Raw genomic sequence first — 18,471 nt, forward strand, 5'->3', positions numbered from 1 at the left:
CGCACGCACACACAGTAATTTAATGCTACATAAAGAACACACAATATTCATTTATTTAAATATTTATTTTAATACCATCTGTTGGGACGTCATATTCACAAACCTACACATGGCCCCTCAGACAAGGATGTTCTTTTCTTTAATGACGTCTCTACCTCTTCATATTCCATCTATTAATTCAACGCGTTTCTCGATGACAGAAGGCAAAGCTGTGTGGAACTAATATCTGCTGCTTATTCGCCAACACGACAGAAGCTTTTTAAAGTTCAACTCACGAGGGGTATTTGAAATGTAGAATATGGAAAAGTTCCTAAATGATGGAGAGCAGTTTAATTTGCCACCACTGCTTCAGCCTGTTCCAAAACAAAAAGGTTCACTCTATTATGCATAATTTTCCAAAGTAATTTTCTACAAAGTGTCATAATTCTTTCCTACATATTCCAACATATTTCAGACCTTAATGTGTTTGTGTAGATGCGAGTCACCTGAATGAATGCAAAGATTTTCTTTTGTTGCGTATAGGCATCTCTTACAAAGTAGAAAATTCACCTTTACAGTCAACATTTGTTTTTCGTGTACAGTGCGACAGTACGTGTGCATGAAATGATTCCACATCTAGCTCAGGTTGTGGAATCCAAAGAAAAAGCTTTTAATTGTTGATTACACACAACAGAAACACTGATTAGAAGGTTTTTCTGTCTGTAACGTAATGCTAGTTAGAGACATTGTGATTAAATAGACTTGTTGCTATTGCTTCCAGGGTATTATAATAATAATAATAATATGGCTCTGCAGCTCACAAGTGAAAAAAATAATGGAATTGACCCAAAAATAATAATTTTGCACTCGCTTATGCAGGTTTCTTTTTTTCCTACACAGTATCTACACGCATCAGAAATAAGTGCAGATGTTCATTTTCACAAAAGTCTGCATGGGTTGTAGAATCTGAGAAACTCTGATGAGTTCACGTTTAGGCAAATAAAGCTTCAGAATGCAGCAGTTTGAAAATCATTTTTCCACAACATACACTTTGAGATCAGAGCATCTGCGGATTCATCTCATCCTCTTCGCGTTTGCGAGAAGGCGGTTGAGGTTCGTCATCTCCCGTGTCTTGTTTGTCCCTCTCGGCCTCCACCCAGCTTTGAGGGAGGATCATCTTCTTGGGCCCATGAGGCGGGGGGCCGAGCAACGCTTCGATATCATCGTAGTTCACCACCTCGCGCTCCAACAGGGCATTGGCCAACTGGGAAAAAAAGTAGCAGCAGAGATGTAATTTGAAACCAAAAACGGAAGTAGTGTGGATGTAGCCAAAATGTATGATCGAAGAAGGACCAACTGACCATTATCAGCTTGTTTCTGTTGTCCAGCAGCAGCTTCTCTGTGCGCCTGTAGGCGCTGGCTATCAACAGCTTGGCCTCCTGAAAGAAGAAATAAAAGCTGTTAAATCTTTCTGATAACATGAAACGACCACCAGTGTGAACTAGATGAGATAAAGAGGGACACGATAAAGGAACTAATCTTACTTCAGAAAAAAACGCTGTTGTCATTTTGAATGATAACGTTATTTTTCTTTAATTCAAGGATATAAAGGGGCTAACCAAAACTCATTATGACAACATCAGTGTGCTTAATTTGAGGAACCCACCAGGTCCATCTGTTGCTGCAGGCCATGGCTGAAAGGACGACGCCCGACGGCACCTTGCTCCTCTGTCTCTGGGAATGAGACCTGTCCGACGCTGTCACACATGCCGTACTGCTTCACCATGGAGTAGGCCACACGTGTCACCTTGCGCAAATCATCCTGAGCTCCTTGGGACACAGAGTGAGGATATTTCAATCACAGTCGACTCGATATTTGGATGTTCTGCAATTCATCATTTACACTCTTGAAATAAGTAAAACAATCAGATTTAATTTAGGAGTAATAATGAGGTGCAAGGAATTTGAAAAGTGGGAAGCTATGAAGACATTACTTAAAGGCAATAAGCGGCAGGGTAAGTGAGAAGTGTTTTGTTTTTTTCCGAAGATGCATGTGAGCAGGGCTGTGATTGCGGTCGATACCTGTCGTCACTTTGTTGAAGGTGATAGCTTCTGCGGCTCTTCCACCCAGAGCCATGCACATGCGCTCAAACAGCTGCTCCTTGGTGAACAGGAACTGTTCACGGGGCAGGATCTGGGCAAATCCCAGGGCTGCGTTAGTCCGAGGGGCAATGGACACCTGAAACACACCAAGTGATCCATCAGTTATTTAACCACAAATGGTAAAAAAAAAAAAATGACTGTAGCAGAATTAAAGATATGGCCTTGCTTCTGTTTTTCAAATTACTGTCTTACCAGCTGCGAAAGCGTTGCCGGTATTGTTTTCACCTTGCCTTGCCTTGTCTGTCTGTCTGTATAGAGGACTTCTTGTCACTGTGGTCACAACTGTCACAACTGTCACAACTGTGCCCACTTGCTCTCTGTGTTCCTCGCTGTATTCTCCTATGGGCTCACTCGGACATTCTCCGGAATTTTTTAATGGGGGCTGGCAGGAATAGTTCCGGAAAATGTCCGGGGAGCAACATTTGTATTATACAAATCATACCATAGACTGTAAATAAAAAGGGACGCCGGGTCCGGAACGTGAAGCCTATGCGAACGTGCCTGAAGCCTGTATTCTCTGGAATGACCAGCAGAAGGCGACTTCACTGGTTGCAAAAATGAGTCGGTTCCTATAGAGGTCTCCAGGAACCGACTCCAAAGAAGTGTACGGACTTCAGTTCATGTCTGAAAGCAGCGATACAGCACTATGTTACCTTCAGGACTGCCTCTGTGTGCTCAAGTAACCATCCCACAAGGGCGTGTCCTGACTCATGGAAGGCGACCACTCTCTGCTCCTCTTTACACAGGATCTTACTCTTCTTTACGCTTCCTGCAGACACACGCACACACACACACACACATTTGTCAGATATTTTCAGGGTAGCAACGCAGACACATGAAATGTATTTTTTTTCTCATGACACAGGGTTCGTATCATTGTACCTGCTATTACTCTCTCCACTGCATACTCGAAGTTAAAGGTGTCAATGGACTTGTGTCCTTCTCTGGCAGCATGCAGCGCCGCTTCGTTACAAATGTTAGCAATGTCCGCACCTGCAGAGACAAAGTGAGTTGGTGACAGATGATTCTTCGATCACCATATGGGGTGATCGAAGAATCCGCGTTGTGTTGTACAACGTGCAGAAGATGTTTTCGTATTTGCTGATCGAGAGTTTATGTTTATTCATGGGTGCAGGGCCATTACTTTGTTATGGCCACAGATGCTCATAGATTAACATGAGGACAAAACAGTATAAATGTGATTACCACTGAAGCCCGGGGTGAGCTCAGCCAGACGCAAAGAGTAGAAATCTGCAGGTTGGGTCAGCTTCAGGATCTTCAGATGCTGCTCATAGATCTCCTTCCTCTCCTGCAATTAAACAAAAAACAAACTAGATTTTAACTGACAAACTCTCCATTTATCTCCGACACAATCAACACGGTTCACTTGCCCTGGTATAGTTTGTTTATGTTTGTTGGAGAATGTCCAATGGAACAACTCAGTAGGATACTAATTTGCAGGAAAGGAGTAGTTGCAACACATGATACATAACTTACAACTTCAACAGACTATGAAAGAAAAAGGTGAAACCTGCAGTGTGGGCAGATCTATGAAGATGTGCCGGTCCAGTCGGCCGGGTCTCATGAGAGCGTTGTCCAAGATATCTGCCCTGTTGGTGGAAGCGAGGACAATGACGTGGTCCGTCGTGCCCATTCCTGTGACGAGAGGAAGATAATCAGGGCGTCATCATTCGGTCCCCGATGACAACAACCTGCTCGGAGAGCTTCACTCACCGTCCATCTCTACCAGCAGCTGGTTGAGGGTCTGCTCCTCTTCGGTATTAGAGAAACCCGACATGTTGGTGGAGCGCTTCTTCCCCACGGCATCGATCTCATCGATGTAGACGATGCAAGGTGCTCGGGTACGAGCCTCCTTGAACAAACTCCTTACCCGGGCAGCTCCCAGGCCTGAAAACCAAAACAGTGCGTCCGATCACAACTGGAACATTCATTGTCTAATCTAAATGATTTGACCAATAAATCCTCTTTATTTACTCGGGAGTTTCAGAATTTTGGAAATAAAAATTACACACAACAAAATATTGAAAAATAATCATCAGCAATGTGTATGTGCTGGCTAAGTATGGGTTTTCTTCGTTTACATCTTTTAATAAATTACAGTATATCACTGCCCTTTAAAACAGGGTCAGACATATAGTCTCACAGGTTGGGCTATAAATAAATACTGTGGTATATGGAGGCCTGTCACAATAATTACGTTATTGTATTATTGTACGATACATGAATAACTCAAACATTTTTATGGACCTCAATAATAATCCAGTGTCTACATGTTTGTTGACGTAACATCTGTTCTCGTCGTAATCAGCTACTCTTATTGGTCTATAAAATGTCAGAAAATATGGATTTCTTAGTATTTTTCCAAAGGCACCATGTCTTCTGAATGCTTGTTGTGTCTGAGGCCTAAACACAAGTCTAAACTTTGGACACATTTCTCTCAGCAGCGACACAAACGGTGGACGACTTGCACGCGCAACGACCGATAGGACTAAACTGCAAACACACATGATTCAGTATCAAAAAATGGCCTCAAAATTACAATAATTTCTGGGAGGATATATTGTGCAACAAAAAGTATTTATCGGCCTAGGTATATGACATTGGTTTATCAAATTTTTTTTTTTACACACCTCCAATGACCTCCACAAACTCAGAGCCAGCCATTGCTAGAAAAGGCACCTGGGCCTCAGTGGCCACGGCCTTTGCCAGCAGCGTCTTCCCGCAGCCCGGAGGCCCAAGCAGCAGCGCACCCTTGGGAACCTTGGCTCCCAGCTGGAGGTACCGCTCTGGACTCTGACAACAGAGAGGAAAACGTCAGTGAAGCGAATTATTGGACTGCTATTGTTAATTGAAGTGTTAAAAGTTTGCTCACTTCATCCTTAGATTACTTAATTTGGATTGAATAGTCAGTCATTTACATAAAAAGCACGGGTAATGTATTAAACGAGACAGACATTTTAGTCGAGTCTGGTTTCTTACCTTGAGGTAGTCGACAAATTCCTTTACTTCAGTTTTAGCCTCGTGCATCCCAGCTACATCTTTGAAGCTCACACCTTTGCCCGACTTGCCGTCCACAATGGTGAACTTGGCCATCTTCAGCTGATTCTGTTGGGCACGATTTGATACGCAATTATTACACGACAACAATAGTAAATGCCAATATGCTCATGTCGTGGTGTCACTCACAAAAGCACTGAAGCCGCCTTCTTTGCCAGCCATGCCTGCCAGTCGGAAGACATACCAGAGAATGGCCACGCCGATAGCAGCCATCCCCAGAGCGTAAACTGCACTGCAAAGAGAAAAGATGAAAAAAAACATTGTATATTTCCACCCTATTCTTTTTTTGTTTCAATGTATGCATTTCAAGATGTTAAAAAATACAGCCCCCCCTCTTAAATGGTATGCATTGAGAAATGGCATGTTCTTACTTCCCAAAGAATCCAGTGCGTCTGTACAACACCGGTATCCTGTCCTTGGTGTCAATATTCAGCTCCTCTTGAGCAGCTCTGAGCTTCTCCTCAAATTTGTCGATGTTGGCAACCTGCATTCTGTACGTGAGTGCCAGCCTCTGCAAAGCAAGAAAACAAATATGGCAGGAAATGAGAGCTCGAGTGTGCATATCTGCTGTGAAAGTTATGAAAGTTATGAAAGTTGCATGTTTTGCATTAAAACCTGCACAACATACAGGCCTCCCGAAGATAACCGCGCCCGGGTGAAGGTAGATCTCCACGATGTCACTCTCTGGGACAACTTGTACACGTGACACCTCTCCCTTGGCCAACATCTCGTTGACAAAGTCATTCCAGGAGATGTTGCCACCAATGCTGCTGCTGATGGAGTTCAGCAGGGTAAAGATGAGCGAGATGATGACGAGGGTAACCAGGCGATCCCGGTACATCTTTTCCTCTTGCTCACGGCGTTTCTTCTCCTCTGAAAGGTGAGGCGGGTCGTGGAGGAAGAGGGACAACACATGTCAGAGCTCACAGGCGGATGTTGTCGAGTTATTGAGCTGCCGCATGCCAAAGCAATTCATCACTGACCTTCATCTTCCTCCGGAGTTTTCCCCTTAGGTTCATTACTTTCTTTTTTCTCTTGTTTAGATTGAGATGTACTGAAGAAGTTGGTCGCCCCTGAGGTCAAAGTAGTTTTTCGTCATGAGAAAGTAAAATACAATCATCAATGCATAATTTCACAATCACGCCGAGGTTGATATAACCGACTGTTTACCTAATAGATTTACCAAACCAACAGGGTTCCTCAGGAGGTTGCTCCGGATTAACTCGTATCTCATTCCCAGCATGCCAGGACTCAAGGGTCTGTGGAGAAGACTCTAATAGGGAGGAAGAGTAATAACAATAACAATAACAATACAACACCATCACAAGGGGGAAATAAAAACCAGTACTGAGGGTTGCACTAAAACTTTCTGACAAAACAATGGATTTGACTCTGACTGGATTATTCATCTACAGCAGAATTTAATAGTGTGTGTTGGTGTGTGTGTGTGTCTGCGTGTTGATGTGTGTGTGTGTGTGTGTGTGTGTGTGTGTGTGTGTGTGTGTGTGTGTGTCTGTGTGTGTGTGTGTTCATGTAACAAGTCGGATTAAAAGGCTGATCAGATCACACGTCATTGACTAACATGTTCCTATGGTAACGACTTCTTTTTGGTTGTCTAGACTTTACTAGATTCCCACAGAAATGGACTCGTTAGCTCGCGCGTGTTCAGTGAATCTCTGGTCTGTTCCGTCCGTTTGTACCTGGATGACTTCCTGGGGCTGACCCGTGATTGTCCTCTGGGGTCTGCAGAGAAGCGTCTTCCGGACACTGGCGCATCGGAGCAGCACATTTGGAACGTTGTCGCCGAACAGCGGCTTGTTGGCTCGAACGTGGGCGCTTCGCCTCGTCAGTGTCCACAACACACGAGCACCGTGCCTCCTGCAGAGGTCGGCGCGGCGCTGCAGCAACATCGCTGACATGTCTGCCGGGGGTCACTAACTGCGGTGTGTCAACTGGACGGTTGTCATGTCAACTGGACGGTTGTCATGTCAACAGTTATCAATGTCCCATTGAGCCCGACGTGTCTGTTTCAATCGGTTTGTTTACCTCCACCCCCGTGCGGAGCTAGCATGCTATGTTATTCAACCGTGCTAGCGAGCAAAGATGTCAGCTGGAAACCGACACCACAACTACCCACTCCCAGACTTTCTACGTACGCAAAAAGGCGCACGAACCAAACAGTCTGTCATAAACAAAACGGATTTACTCTAAATCTGACGTTGTCGCCATTGCCTAATTTTAATAACCTCAAAGACTGTCTTTAATCTGTGTTAGCGTTTGCGTCGCAGGCGGCCGTTTAACAAACCTCGTAGGCTTCGCAACATCTTTGTGTCGAACTTTGAACCCGCGGTTCTTCGAGGAACTCCCGGCTGCGCAGTCATTTGCGCAGTGATTACGCAATTAAAAATGTAGCGCCGCAATCTCCAGTCTCACCTTCGATCACCTTTACTGTGAAACTGTGATTGCATTTACTCGTTTATCGATTCGTTTTATTTTTCGATTCCGCCTATTTTTTTTTTGTTGATAAACTTACGTTCAAGGCCGAGTTTCATATTCATAGAAGTAGCATTTAGTAAGATTAAACTGCCTTACAGTTTGTTTGAATCTTTGTTATCCTCATATCCAATCTTTGTTTTCTCTGACAATGTGAAAACAGCTGAGCATACAATTGTACCCATGTGTTTTCCCCCTCTTTTAGATATCTGCAATGTGTTTTAAGTAGAAATACGTTTAGCCTTATTTGTAGGTACCCTTTATCATCATCTTCAGTGTTCAACTCAATCCTGTTCTGAGTTTATGTTTGACCTATTTATAAGAAGGTAAATAAAGTTCTGTGAAAAAATAAAAACAGCACAATCAAGACATACATATTAATAGATCAGTACAAATTCAAAAAAATCACAAAAGCATAACACACTGCAGATTTTTCATATACAATGTATGAAGTGAACTCTGATAAATGTATTAAATATGTATTCCATATGTGTTGTTGACACTGTGGCAGTCCACCAGCAGAGAGCGCTAGTAGTTAGGTCGAGGGAACAGAGCTATGGAGTCCGATGGTCCATATCCACATTCTGTTGACAGTTGTTCGATCCAACTAGTAAAAACCCTCTGACATATTTTCAGATGGAGTGTCGTGGAGCTGTGTCGTTCACAGTCTTCCGGTTTTATTTGCAGATAATCACATCAACACAGCAGGTACATTTTAATAATGACGTCCCACTTCTTTTCTTTAAAGGAGCACAAATCCGTGAACTTTAACTGGGTCTTTAGCAACTCGTATGCAGAACAAAAGCAGCTCACTGGTCCTCGTACCTCCATCACAGTTTGAGATAATGAAGGGAATAATAACGTAGGGAACAGAGACGTGTACAGGTCGGTTTGAGTGACGTTTTAAGCCGCCGAATGAGAGAGCAGGAGTTTTTATTTGAGCCAATGGGAGCCTTCGTTTCATCCATTCGCGTCTCACCATGGGTTCGTCTGTTGTTTGCACCGGCACGCTCCGCTTTCTCGCTCACTCACATTGCCCGTATGACGTATGTGAGGTCTGACCCTTTCTGGGGACCAGTGGCGGTTGGTGGGTAATTTCACTGAGCGCGAGAACAAACACATTCTAGTTTTTGTAAATGTGCATCCCACTACAATCTAGCTGCAGAGACTTATAATATTCAAATCGCGAGTAGGTATCAATTTTGAAGATGGGTGAACCACCTGCTGTCTTCTGAATTAAGTTTAGTTTCAGAGTTTATCTTTGATTATTATTTTTTATTTGTAGCTGGTGTTGGAATGAAAATTGGAATGAAAATTGTACATATTGCAGTATATTCCCTCCTGGCCCTCCATTGTAGGCGTTTCTCTTAAATACCTTTAATATTAAACAATATTACCAATATGTGCAATATTACCAATATGTGATTGGTCAAAAAATTCAGACTCACTCTGCGAGACTCCCTTTAAAACAATAAAAAGATTACTGTGGTAGAGATGTAGAATTCTGCTGAAAACAGCAATAAACTCAATTCTGATTGTTTTTGTTTTGTTTTTCTTCATCAAGGGAGACAAGGCCGTTTCCAACTCCTTTGATTAACACAGATCCATGTGCCTTTGATAGCTGATTGATCTCACACAGTTACACAACAGTAGTCGCCCCCCTGGCAATAACCTGAACAAGATTGCATTATATTCACTTTTCATACAGAATCTCAAACTGAATGGCGTTTTATTGTCATCACATATAACTTCTTTTTTATTTCTCCACTCAAATTCCTGAGCAGGCGCTGCCTCCCTGGCCTCAACTGAAGAGCCACGACTGGTGATCATACATTTATGAGAAAGTGAGTGACCCATTAAAATGGGTTAATACATCATTGCATATTTTTTTTAAATCGCAGCTTTGCATATATTCATACATATACGGCAACTATTGATACTGGTCTGTATATATTTTTATTTAATGTTTTGTTTTATTTTATTTTGTACATACTATTGCTTTTTTGTGTCCACTTTCTGCTGTAATTCCCAAATTTCCCCATTGTGGGACGAATAAAGGTTTATCTTATCTTATCTTGATTTAGCTGTAAATTGCACGGTTTAATTGGCGTATGAAAAATGTATATGTATAAACAGCGAACTAGATATAAATTATAAAGTAAAAAATATTGGCAATACACGTTCGTAAAGACAGTTTACGTTTTCTGAGGATGTAGAAAACAAGCGCAGCCAACGCTGGTACTCCATTTCCTTTTCTCGGTCTCCAACTATATAATGGAGTGTGGTCTATTGCGTTTGAAACTGCGAATCGCGGTCAGCCATGTTGGACCCAAGCTGGCGTTTGTCCTGGAGCGGCCACGGAATTCTGTTTTAGATCCAAAATGGCGTCAGTTTCACAGTACGCGGAAACGGTCTCCGCCTACAACACCAGCGCCAATCGGCGCGGTCGTTTCATCCCGAAGGCATTTCCGTCCCGTACGTCCACACAGCGAAGTCAAAGGCCGCTCGAAAAGCACTCGAATGGGCTGGCGGAGAGGATTAAACCGAAACAAAATACGATATTTTTGATGGTATACGTCCACCCAAGGCAAGCGTACCGCTGTGCAAATGGACCGTCGAGGGTTCCTAGTTTGTGTTGGAGATGAAATAGCTGCGCTGTAAACGAGTCGTCGTGGATCTTTTGGTCTTCTTTTCTTTGGACGTGTGTTCGCGGGTCTGTGCGGGTCGAACAAGCTAGCGCTAGCCTCGGCTCCGCGGAGCTGCGATGGTCGTCGCGAGTGTATGCGGATGTCTCCGGGCCAGTATCTACTGAACCGACGGCGACAAATGGGACCGTCCAGCATCGGCCGAACGCACCGCGGCGTCGACTAACGCACGATTTCGTTTAACTGTCTGAATTAGTGGAAATCCCGAAACCCAGGTAAGTCGCAATTAGCAAAGCGTCAACAACAACAAACGGGACTATTGCCGCCGGTCGGCGACCCGGGGTGTTGTGTGTCGCGACAAAGGTCAACTTGAATATCGTCATTTTCTCACGACGTTCGAGCACGTGCTACTTTCATTACGTTTCCTTAGTTTTCCCTTGGAGATACGCACATAGTTTGCCACGCTGCTCTGTTTATGTAACAGCCCGTCAGTGGTTCTGCTGAGCCCCCCCCCTCCTAATACATGCTGAGGATCAGATGGAGAATATAGTTCTATCTATTAAGAGTGTTGCACATTGTGGTGAGGTAAGCCCACCTGATGTTGTTTTGGTCGATTTTAATTTAGCTGTTGCTCGTGCGTGATGGGACTGACACTTTACAGCGTGTCGGTGTTCACTTCGAGTGAGAATCTAGTTCTGTGTACCTGGCACGTACACGCACGCCTCCAGAATAACAGATCGGCCTTGTGCAAGTGCGTTGGGAGGCTCACACTTATCTCCCTTATGATCAGTGCAGTAATGTTTTAGTTGCATACTTTCTGGATCTGGCACCAAGGGGCATTTTCTTCAATATCACACGCACTAATTACCATTGCATTTCCCAGGGGGATCAATTAATAACATCCAAACCTGGACCTGTTTTGTTCGTCACAATGGCGATGATAGTTAATTTGCAGGTGACCGGACACAATACAATACTCAGTGAAGTGTGCACTGTCATAAGTTGTTGTCATGAAATCCTGTCCATTTGCTGGTCTGCTCCAGCCCCAAAGCGAAATGGATATGCCACCAGCCTGTGGGAAAGGGAGGCAATGAACTAGATGTTCAGAACGATATAGCTTAAAACATGTAAATATGTAATATAAGTGCTATGCAGATATACATACATATACATGTATACAAGAGTTGTGGTTTGAAATGCGCACAGTCTATCTGGAAATGTCTGTAAATAGTCAGTGGGCTGAATGGATGGATAACTGTCACTGTGATTACCTCACTTGGTTCAGCGGCGTGCCTGCGTTTTCTGTGGTAAACAATATGTAAAGTAGTGGCACAGCCAGGTTGGATGTGAGAGATCAGCTGTAGGAGGAAACTGAAGAAGAGAACCTCTCTCCACTTTGGTGCAGTACCAATGCTGAGGAAAACACTGCAGTGCCGCTGGTGGTGTTTTCCACCAAGATGAGACTGAGAGTGTTTTAGTTTGTTGGGGCGTTCATGTTGACTACACTGCAGAGGCAGTGATGCATATCTCTGTCTCCCCGGAGCTTGCGTAGGTCCAATTTCTCTGTGCTATAGTTAAAGTCTCGATCTAAAATGGTACCTAGTGCTCTGTTCTTGTACACATGGAGATGTTAATGTTTGGGATGTAAATATAAACAAGGCTTTTTTTTGCAGAATTTCCCACTCCTGTGCCTTATCATACATGGCTGATGTGTTTACATCACGAAGCCATATGATAACCCACATACTAATTGAAAATCTCATCACAATTCATTTTTGTGATGTTTTTCTGTTGCTAAGCCAATTTCATTGCAAAAGTGTTTTCGTTCTTTGACATTTGAACAGTTTGAACATTTATATCCCAGAGTGTTTTTGAGACATTTTAGCTTTCTCAGTCAAATACATATCTTGTCTTAAGTATGGATAATTGTCATGCTGATTGACACTCCTGAACTGAATAGAGATGGTCGGATTTTTCCCCTGTTGCTAAGTTGAACTGTAGAATTAAGGAACATTTGCTGTGTGCAGCAGCAAATAGAGTTTTGCTGAGGCCAGAAAGGTCACAGGTTGTGATTGTAGCCCAGGTTCACACAGACATTTTGTGTAATATAAAGGCAAAGTAGGATTTCTCTGTTTCGGTTCTGATGCTGTTGTTGCCCGTCTGATTCGTGGACATCCTACGATGTGTTTTCATTAGCCGAGTAGAAGGTTGAGTCACAGGCAAACACAACTCTGTTAATGCATCATCGCAAAAACACAATAAGTGTGAAAGTGAGAGAACAAGCTAGACATATCAAGGATGATGACCACTTTTGGGCAGCTGTGCCATATCATCCAGTCCATGACAATACCAGTATAAATTTGTACGTGATAAAAAAAAGTGTGACATCAATGATATAGCAACGTGATGACGTATTACGCATTTACGTTCACAAGCTCAACAACGACAAGCCCAAAGATGTCTGAGAACGAGGGCATCGCGTCAGCCCAGGAAGCGACAGCAAATAAAGCTTACATGTTGCAAGGACGTGACTACTCGCCAGGCGGTTTTAATTCGTCTGCCAGGACCTGTCCGTCCACGTCACGCACCAACGTAACAGTGCATGCTAACGTCCGAGCCACATCGTGAAACGTGGACCTCGATGAACAGTCAAAAATCTGTCTGTAGTTATAACAGCCTATGGGACGACAAACCACATTTCATTGAAATATCATGATATAATTTTGAGGCCATATCGCCCACCCCTACACTGCAGTAGTTTCACAGGATAAATATGACTCTGCATATTAAGTTTTCAGTTACACATATTTACTTTACTTTATTCCTCTCAAAATTTACCTGTGACCCTGCAAATTTTATCTGTCACTTTTACATAGTCTATTTAGTTAAGCTGAGCCGAATGTTCCTGGTGAAATCTTTTTGTATTCCTTCCTGGCCCCTAACTTCTAATGTGCTTTTGGTTAGATTTAAAAATGAAATTTGGCGTATAATTTATGCAGCTATTAAGCTATAACTGATTACTATAAAGTAATCTGGCATCTATGGCCACCCAAAGCTGAACTGGCTACCAGCAATCATAATGTTGACCCCTGTTTTCTATTGTGTCCCACCACTTCCTTCTTTGTGTTAATGGCAGATGCCCAATGTATGAATCCATACATTTTAGCTGAAATCATCTCCAGTGGTAGAAACACCAATGCTGACTCTTGGTTTGTTTCTATTTCTCTTACTCATTTGCTTCCACTGAAGTTAGCATGCTAACCAGCTAGCCCTGGCCTGACTGGCCTGTCTCGCCTGTCTCTTCACTTCCCAGTGGTAAGTCACTATAGCCTCCAGACTGCCCTGAAGAACTAGTGCTCGTCTTTATATAATATTTAATGTGATATAACCTCTTGTCTCGTGAAACAACAACAGCTAAAGCTCTTGGTAAGCTCGTGACTTAAACTCCCAGCTGCACGTTGCAAGAATCCATGTTCGGCAGCAGAGAAAACTTAGTATTACTCGTTACACTCGTTAGTTTACATGTCAGTGGTTTGTTCATGTTGTTTGTCGAAGTACAATTTAAAAAAAATATGTTTAGTTTTAATATTTGTGATGTTAAAGGGTTTATATTTATCTCTTGACAGTTTATGACAGCAGGGGCTAATCTGTCAATTGATAGGTTAATAGATGGTGAAAAAAATGTTAGCCCAACTCTTGTCCTTGCCTAAATAATACGTGAAATGTACATACATAGATGGATAGATGATGAGTAGCTCCATGTCAACCTCTATCTATAGCATTGCTCCATCCAGTGTCGTGATTAGATTTCCCTGTGCTATGTTTGGAGTGTCAATATGCAGAAAACATATTTGTTTATGTTCCCTTACTTGGTGTGATTATTTAAGTAGGGGCCAAAATGCTGTTGGTCTTGTGAGAAGTTGTTATTGTGAGAAAGGATGACATAACACTCGCACAAAACTTTGTCGTTTTCTTTATTCATCATTTTCTAGTTCTGGGAAAAGAATGGGCGTTTCTTCTCCTGCTCTCATGCGCTCTTATTAAGATGTATTATATAATAATAAAATGCGTAGGTGGCTGACACGGTGCACAATTCATTTTGCAATTTCTTCCTTAAATATTGCTGAGAAACCTTCCTCGGGTTCTAAAGGAAGAATACAATAGCTAGTTCTGGTTGTAAGAGGGGAAAGAAGCCTTTGGCTGCAACTTCAGCACCCACTCTGCCTGCAAGCTCTCCCCTCCCCCTCTTGTGCTGAGAGTGTGGTCCCTTTAGGTAAACAAGCATGGCTACTCCCGTTTCTTGCCTCTGTCTGTCTCTGCCTTTATTTCTCTCTGTCTGTTTCTCCCCCACTCTCCTCTCTTCCTCCCTAAGCAAGTTTGTCTAAATCTTTAATAGCTGCTGTTCTACCAGCACAATCTCGGTGGATACTCAAATGGCATCTGAAGCCCTTTGAAATTCAGCCTAGTCCTTTGCTCCCACCCCCTATCCTTGAAGCGAAATGGAACAAAATGGCGGGCCCCAGTGCTGTTTCCCTCAGGGACTGTAGAGCCTCATTTTGGGGTTTTGGAGGTCCTGATGGTTGACGGCATATTTAACTCATGTAAGGTTGTGGTTAGTGCTAGCCCTCCACTGCACCACTTTAGATAATATTGTCTTTTCCCTGAGTGTCTTGCACATCAAAAGGAAAGGTTCTCTATTCTGGCATGCTGCTACTGCTCCAGAAATGTGCTCTTTACAGACTTGGCATTTGATCTTTCCCAACAGGGCATGAAGAAGGAATATCTGGTGCTCTTTTGTTTTTAAGGGAAAGTTACCAAATACGCTTAATCATAATTTCAGGTACAATGAAAATTTCAATACTTGTATCACAGAAGAGTAGGCTCCTGGAGGTATACTATGTATATCTTTAACATCATTTCAATAAGGGAACTAAACTTGTGTATTTGAAGATTGTTGAAAAAGCCACTTTAAAAGTTGTAATAGATCCATGTTTAAGATTTATGCAAAAGGAGGATTTAGAATGATAAGTGAGAGTCGTGGCTATAAAAGGCACCATTTCATTTGTTCATTGCATGTTTGTTCATTCCACATTGAGAGAACCTGAGTAGGAAACACTATTAGCAAACCGCTGTGTTCCCCCGGCTACATCCTCACTAATATGTTTTCATTTGAAAAACCTACCAGCCTTCTAGCTCCGTATCAGAAATAATCTCTGTCCATACTAACACATTTGAGGATCTCATGGCCATGCATGTACATCGGCCATGCATGTGCTAGTGTAAACAGGAAGTAGAATGTCTAGTTGCAGTTGGTTGCAGAAAAATTATACAAATTAGAAACAGCGATGGCGAGAAGCAAGACCATGAACTTCTTTGACTGGACTGACGCCAATGTGGAACTGTTAATTAAAGGAAGGATGAGCTTTGTTTTGCAATTTACCGCTGGTAGTCAAGTCATGCAGGAAGCTAATGTGAACTCGCGAACGCAAATTGCGTGTCTCTTCACAAAGATAGTTTCAAAACTAAAACGGGGCCAGCAGCGTTTCACAAACTCTGGAGTAGTGTGGACACTAGGCGTAAACATTGCAAAAGTAAAACTAAAATTTACTATTGTGGACGTGAGGCAGGCATGCATTGAGGATGATGCAAGTCCTAAAACAAAAGTAGGCCTTTTGATTGGATGTGTATGAAGTTGCATGTGAGGATGTGTTATCTTTACACGGCATTGGAAATGTGCTGAGGTTAGTTGGCCAGGTCTGGGAGACGATGGCAGAGACGGCTGTGTCATGGGTCCCACTGGGCGGAACTGTTACCGTCTGCTCAGCCTGTAGTTGACACACAGGGAAGAAGACAAGGCCGGCTAGCTTGCCTGGACTTGTGTACTCTCTCCGTTTCTACTCCTGAATCTTAAGACCCTTTTAAAGGATTTTCCATGTCTATCTAAAGCTAAGGCAACGCACTCATATGCATGTTTCTAAATGTCTTAACAAGCTGTAGTTTAAAACAGAACAATGTGCACACAAGTCCAAGAGTGAAAGAGAGTATATGATGTCCTTCACTGAGTATACACAGCCTTCAGTGAAGAGCATTTTACGAAGAAATCACCATTGCAGTTCATGCTAGCTAAATCTGTATTGGAATATTTCAACCATCTTTGTGAGACCCGTAGGCAAAGGTCTCCCTGTTGTTATTGCAGATTGGGCAATTCTTTTCTGCAGGGCTTCGTAGTGGGCTATACTGGAGTTGGGACACAAATGCACCCAAACTGAAGCTTTTTTAACTGGAAACTACTTAAACAATATTGTTTTTCCTAAGCAATCAAATTACCATGACTGATTTTTGAACCTGGCTGTTTCAGCCCCCTCCTCCAACATGACGTCTTAACAGAAGAATGATGTCCAATTGATGGGAGAGGTTGTGTATGTGAAAGCAGTTTTGTCATTTCTGTTCCCCATCACTGTAGAGATAGAACAGGATGTCGTGTCTTGTCCATAACTAACCTTTGTCACCCTGTGATAAATAAAATGTCTGGGATTTATTGCCACTTTGAGAAATTGCTTCATACCGACTGCAAGTGTGCTCAGAGGCAAACGGCTACATCAGTTTTCTTTAAGCCCTCTTGTAACCAGTCGTCCTCTTCATGTTGGATATAAGCTATAAGCTGAGACAGGGGGTAAGGGTGTTGTGACAAAGTGCTGGGTGGGGGAGGGTAGAGGTGGTGTGGCCTGGCTGAATCTCAATCACCAAGGCCCTTCAGCAGGGCTGGCCTTTTGATGGGCCAGCTGCAGCCATTCATCCACCCATTTACATTGAAATGCAACAACAGGAAGGGGGGAGGGGAAGACTGTGGGGAGATGGGCCTTTGCGCTTGTGCAAGTGGGATGTGAATGAAAAGCAAAGGCATACCTAAATACCAAAGAGAGGAGGTCTGTCAGTCTGGGCCCACGCCCCTGCTCACCAATACGTACTTTGTTTTTCCCCCAGCATGCTGTGGGGCAGTATACTTAACACAAAGGATCTAAGCACCCTTTTGACCAGTACATGCATTTTCACCACTCAGCTCTTTTCTGTCTTTACAGCCAGACTGGTGGCTATAAAGAGTTTGTGATTCATCCCACTGTCCGTTTTAACAGCACTCTAATGTTACACCTGTTGACGGTGATGCTTTTTGTACTTTTTCCTTCTTCATTTTTTGTGGGTAATTACTTTCAGACAGATGATTTACAGATGTGAGTTCTTTATCCAGACTTATTTATGAAGCTTGCATGGGCTGTGGAATTTAAAGTTCTTGTTCCTGGCTCGCTGTAATGGAGGCCATGCTGTGCTGTTGGCCAGTAGAAGAAGGCTGTTCTCATTACGAGTTTTAGACACATAGTGTAGTTCAGACAAATGGGGCCAGTGTGTCATTTTCAGAGTTCATCCAGCTTTCCAGGATAACTTGGATGTCTTCAGAGGTGTGCATGTGACAGTGTTAAAGAGGCATTTGGGGAAATGTGTTAAAGTCACATCCAGACAGAAGCAGTAGCATTGCATCACAAACCGCAACCTTCTTATTAGTTAGCTGGATGCAATGGCATCCCAGCTAGAATGCTGCAGCAAAAAGGAGACGAAAACATGAATCTGAATACAAACAGAGTACACAATTCATCATCATCTACCAAAAATACTGCGTTGGCTCTTCAAATACTTTCAAGTTCACATACCAGGTAGAGTCCGCTGTAAAATAACGGATGTAGATCTGCTCTAAAGGATAAATAAATGATGGGTGCTGCAGATATGTAAAACATCATCTCTTAATATTAAACAGTACTTCTGCTGTATTTTGGCTTCTTGTGATCATCAAATCTGTTGGACTGATCATTTGGAATTACTGTTGCATGTTTCTTCTCTTTTTTACTGGTTCTTGAAGGTTCACATTGCATTTTTGAATGCAATGCTAATTTTGGTTGTGTCACAACAGTGGGACCAGCCCCAAGTCCATGACTGACTGAGTGAGTGATAAAACACCATTGGTCGTCTGGAGTGTTGAACTTAACCCATTGGCTGTTGCTCTTTCAAAATGATTTGGTGTGAACAGCCACTATTACATCATCAGCGAGTGGGACTCATTTCT

The 18,471-nt window shown here is 42.9% G+C and overlaps 2 protein-coding genes across 4 annotated transcripts in view; one reads left to right on the forward strand and one right to left on the reverse strand.

The window, feature by feature from the left end:
- Positions 1 to 46: 46 nt before the first annotated feature.
- Positions 47 to 7,538, reverse strand: spg7 (SPG7 matrix AAA peptidase subunit, paraplegin). The gene is made up of 17 exons (XM_035628392.2): positions 6,921 to 7,538; positions 6,391 to 6,493; positions 6,204 to 6,293; positions 5,849 to 6,093; positions 5,592 to 5,731; positions 5,350 to 5,452; positions 5,143 to 5,268; positions 4,794 to 4,956; positions 3,877 to 4,050; positions 3,674 to 3,798; positions 3,349 to 3,451; positions 3,025 to 3,135; positions 2,796 to 2,911; positions 2,062 to 2,218; positions 1,646 to 1,809; positions 1,341 to 1,418; positions 47 to 1,243 (listed from the first exon to the last, which is right to left on the reverse strand). Exons 1-17 carry the CDS (start codon positions 7,137 to 7,139, stop codon positions 1,037 to 1,039), a joined length of 2,424 nt encoding a protein of 807 aa, XP_035484285.1. The 5' UTR covers positions 7,140 to 7,538; the 3' UTR covers positions 47 to 1,036.
- A 595-nt stretch (positions 7,539 to 8,133) lies between these two features.
- Positions 8,134 to 18,471, forward strand: part of ankrd11 (ankyrin repeat domain 11) — a 92,335-nt gene continuing 81,997 nt past the window's right edge. The window contains exon 1 of one of the 3 annotated variants that reach the window (XM_035628390.2): positions 8,134 to 9,557. The gene's annotated coding sequence lies outside the window, so the exon portion shown is untranslated. Of the gene's footprint in view, positions 9,558 to 9,578; positions 10,634 to 18,471 lie in introns of those variants that run through there. The other 2 variants (XM_035628391.2, XM_035628389.2) reach the window with 2 other exon arrangements.

Source organism: Scophthalmus maximus, chromosome 4 (genome assembly GCF_022379125.1).
Source record: "Scophthalmus maximus strain ysfricsl-2021 chromosome 4, ASM2237912v1, whole genome shotgun sequence".
Classification (NCBI taxonomy): Eukaryota; Metazoa; Chordata; class Actinopteri; order Pleuronectiformes; family Scophthalmidae; genus Scophthalmus; species Scophthalmus maximus.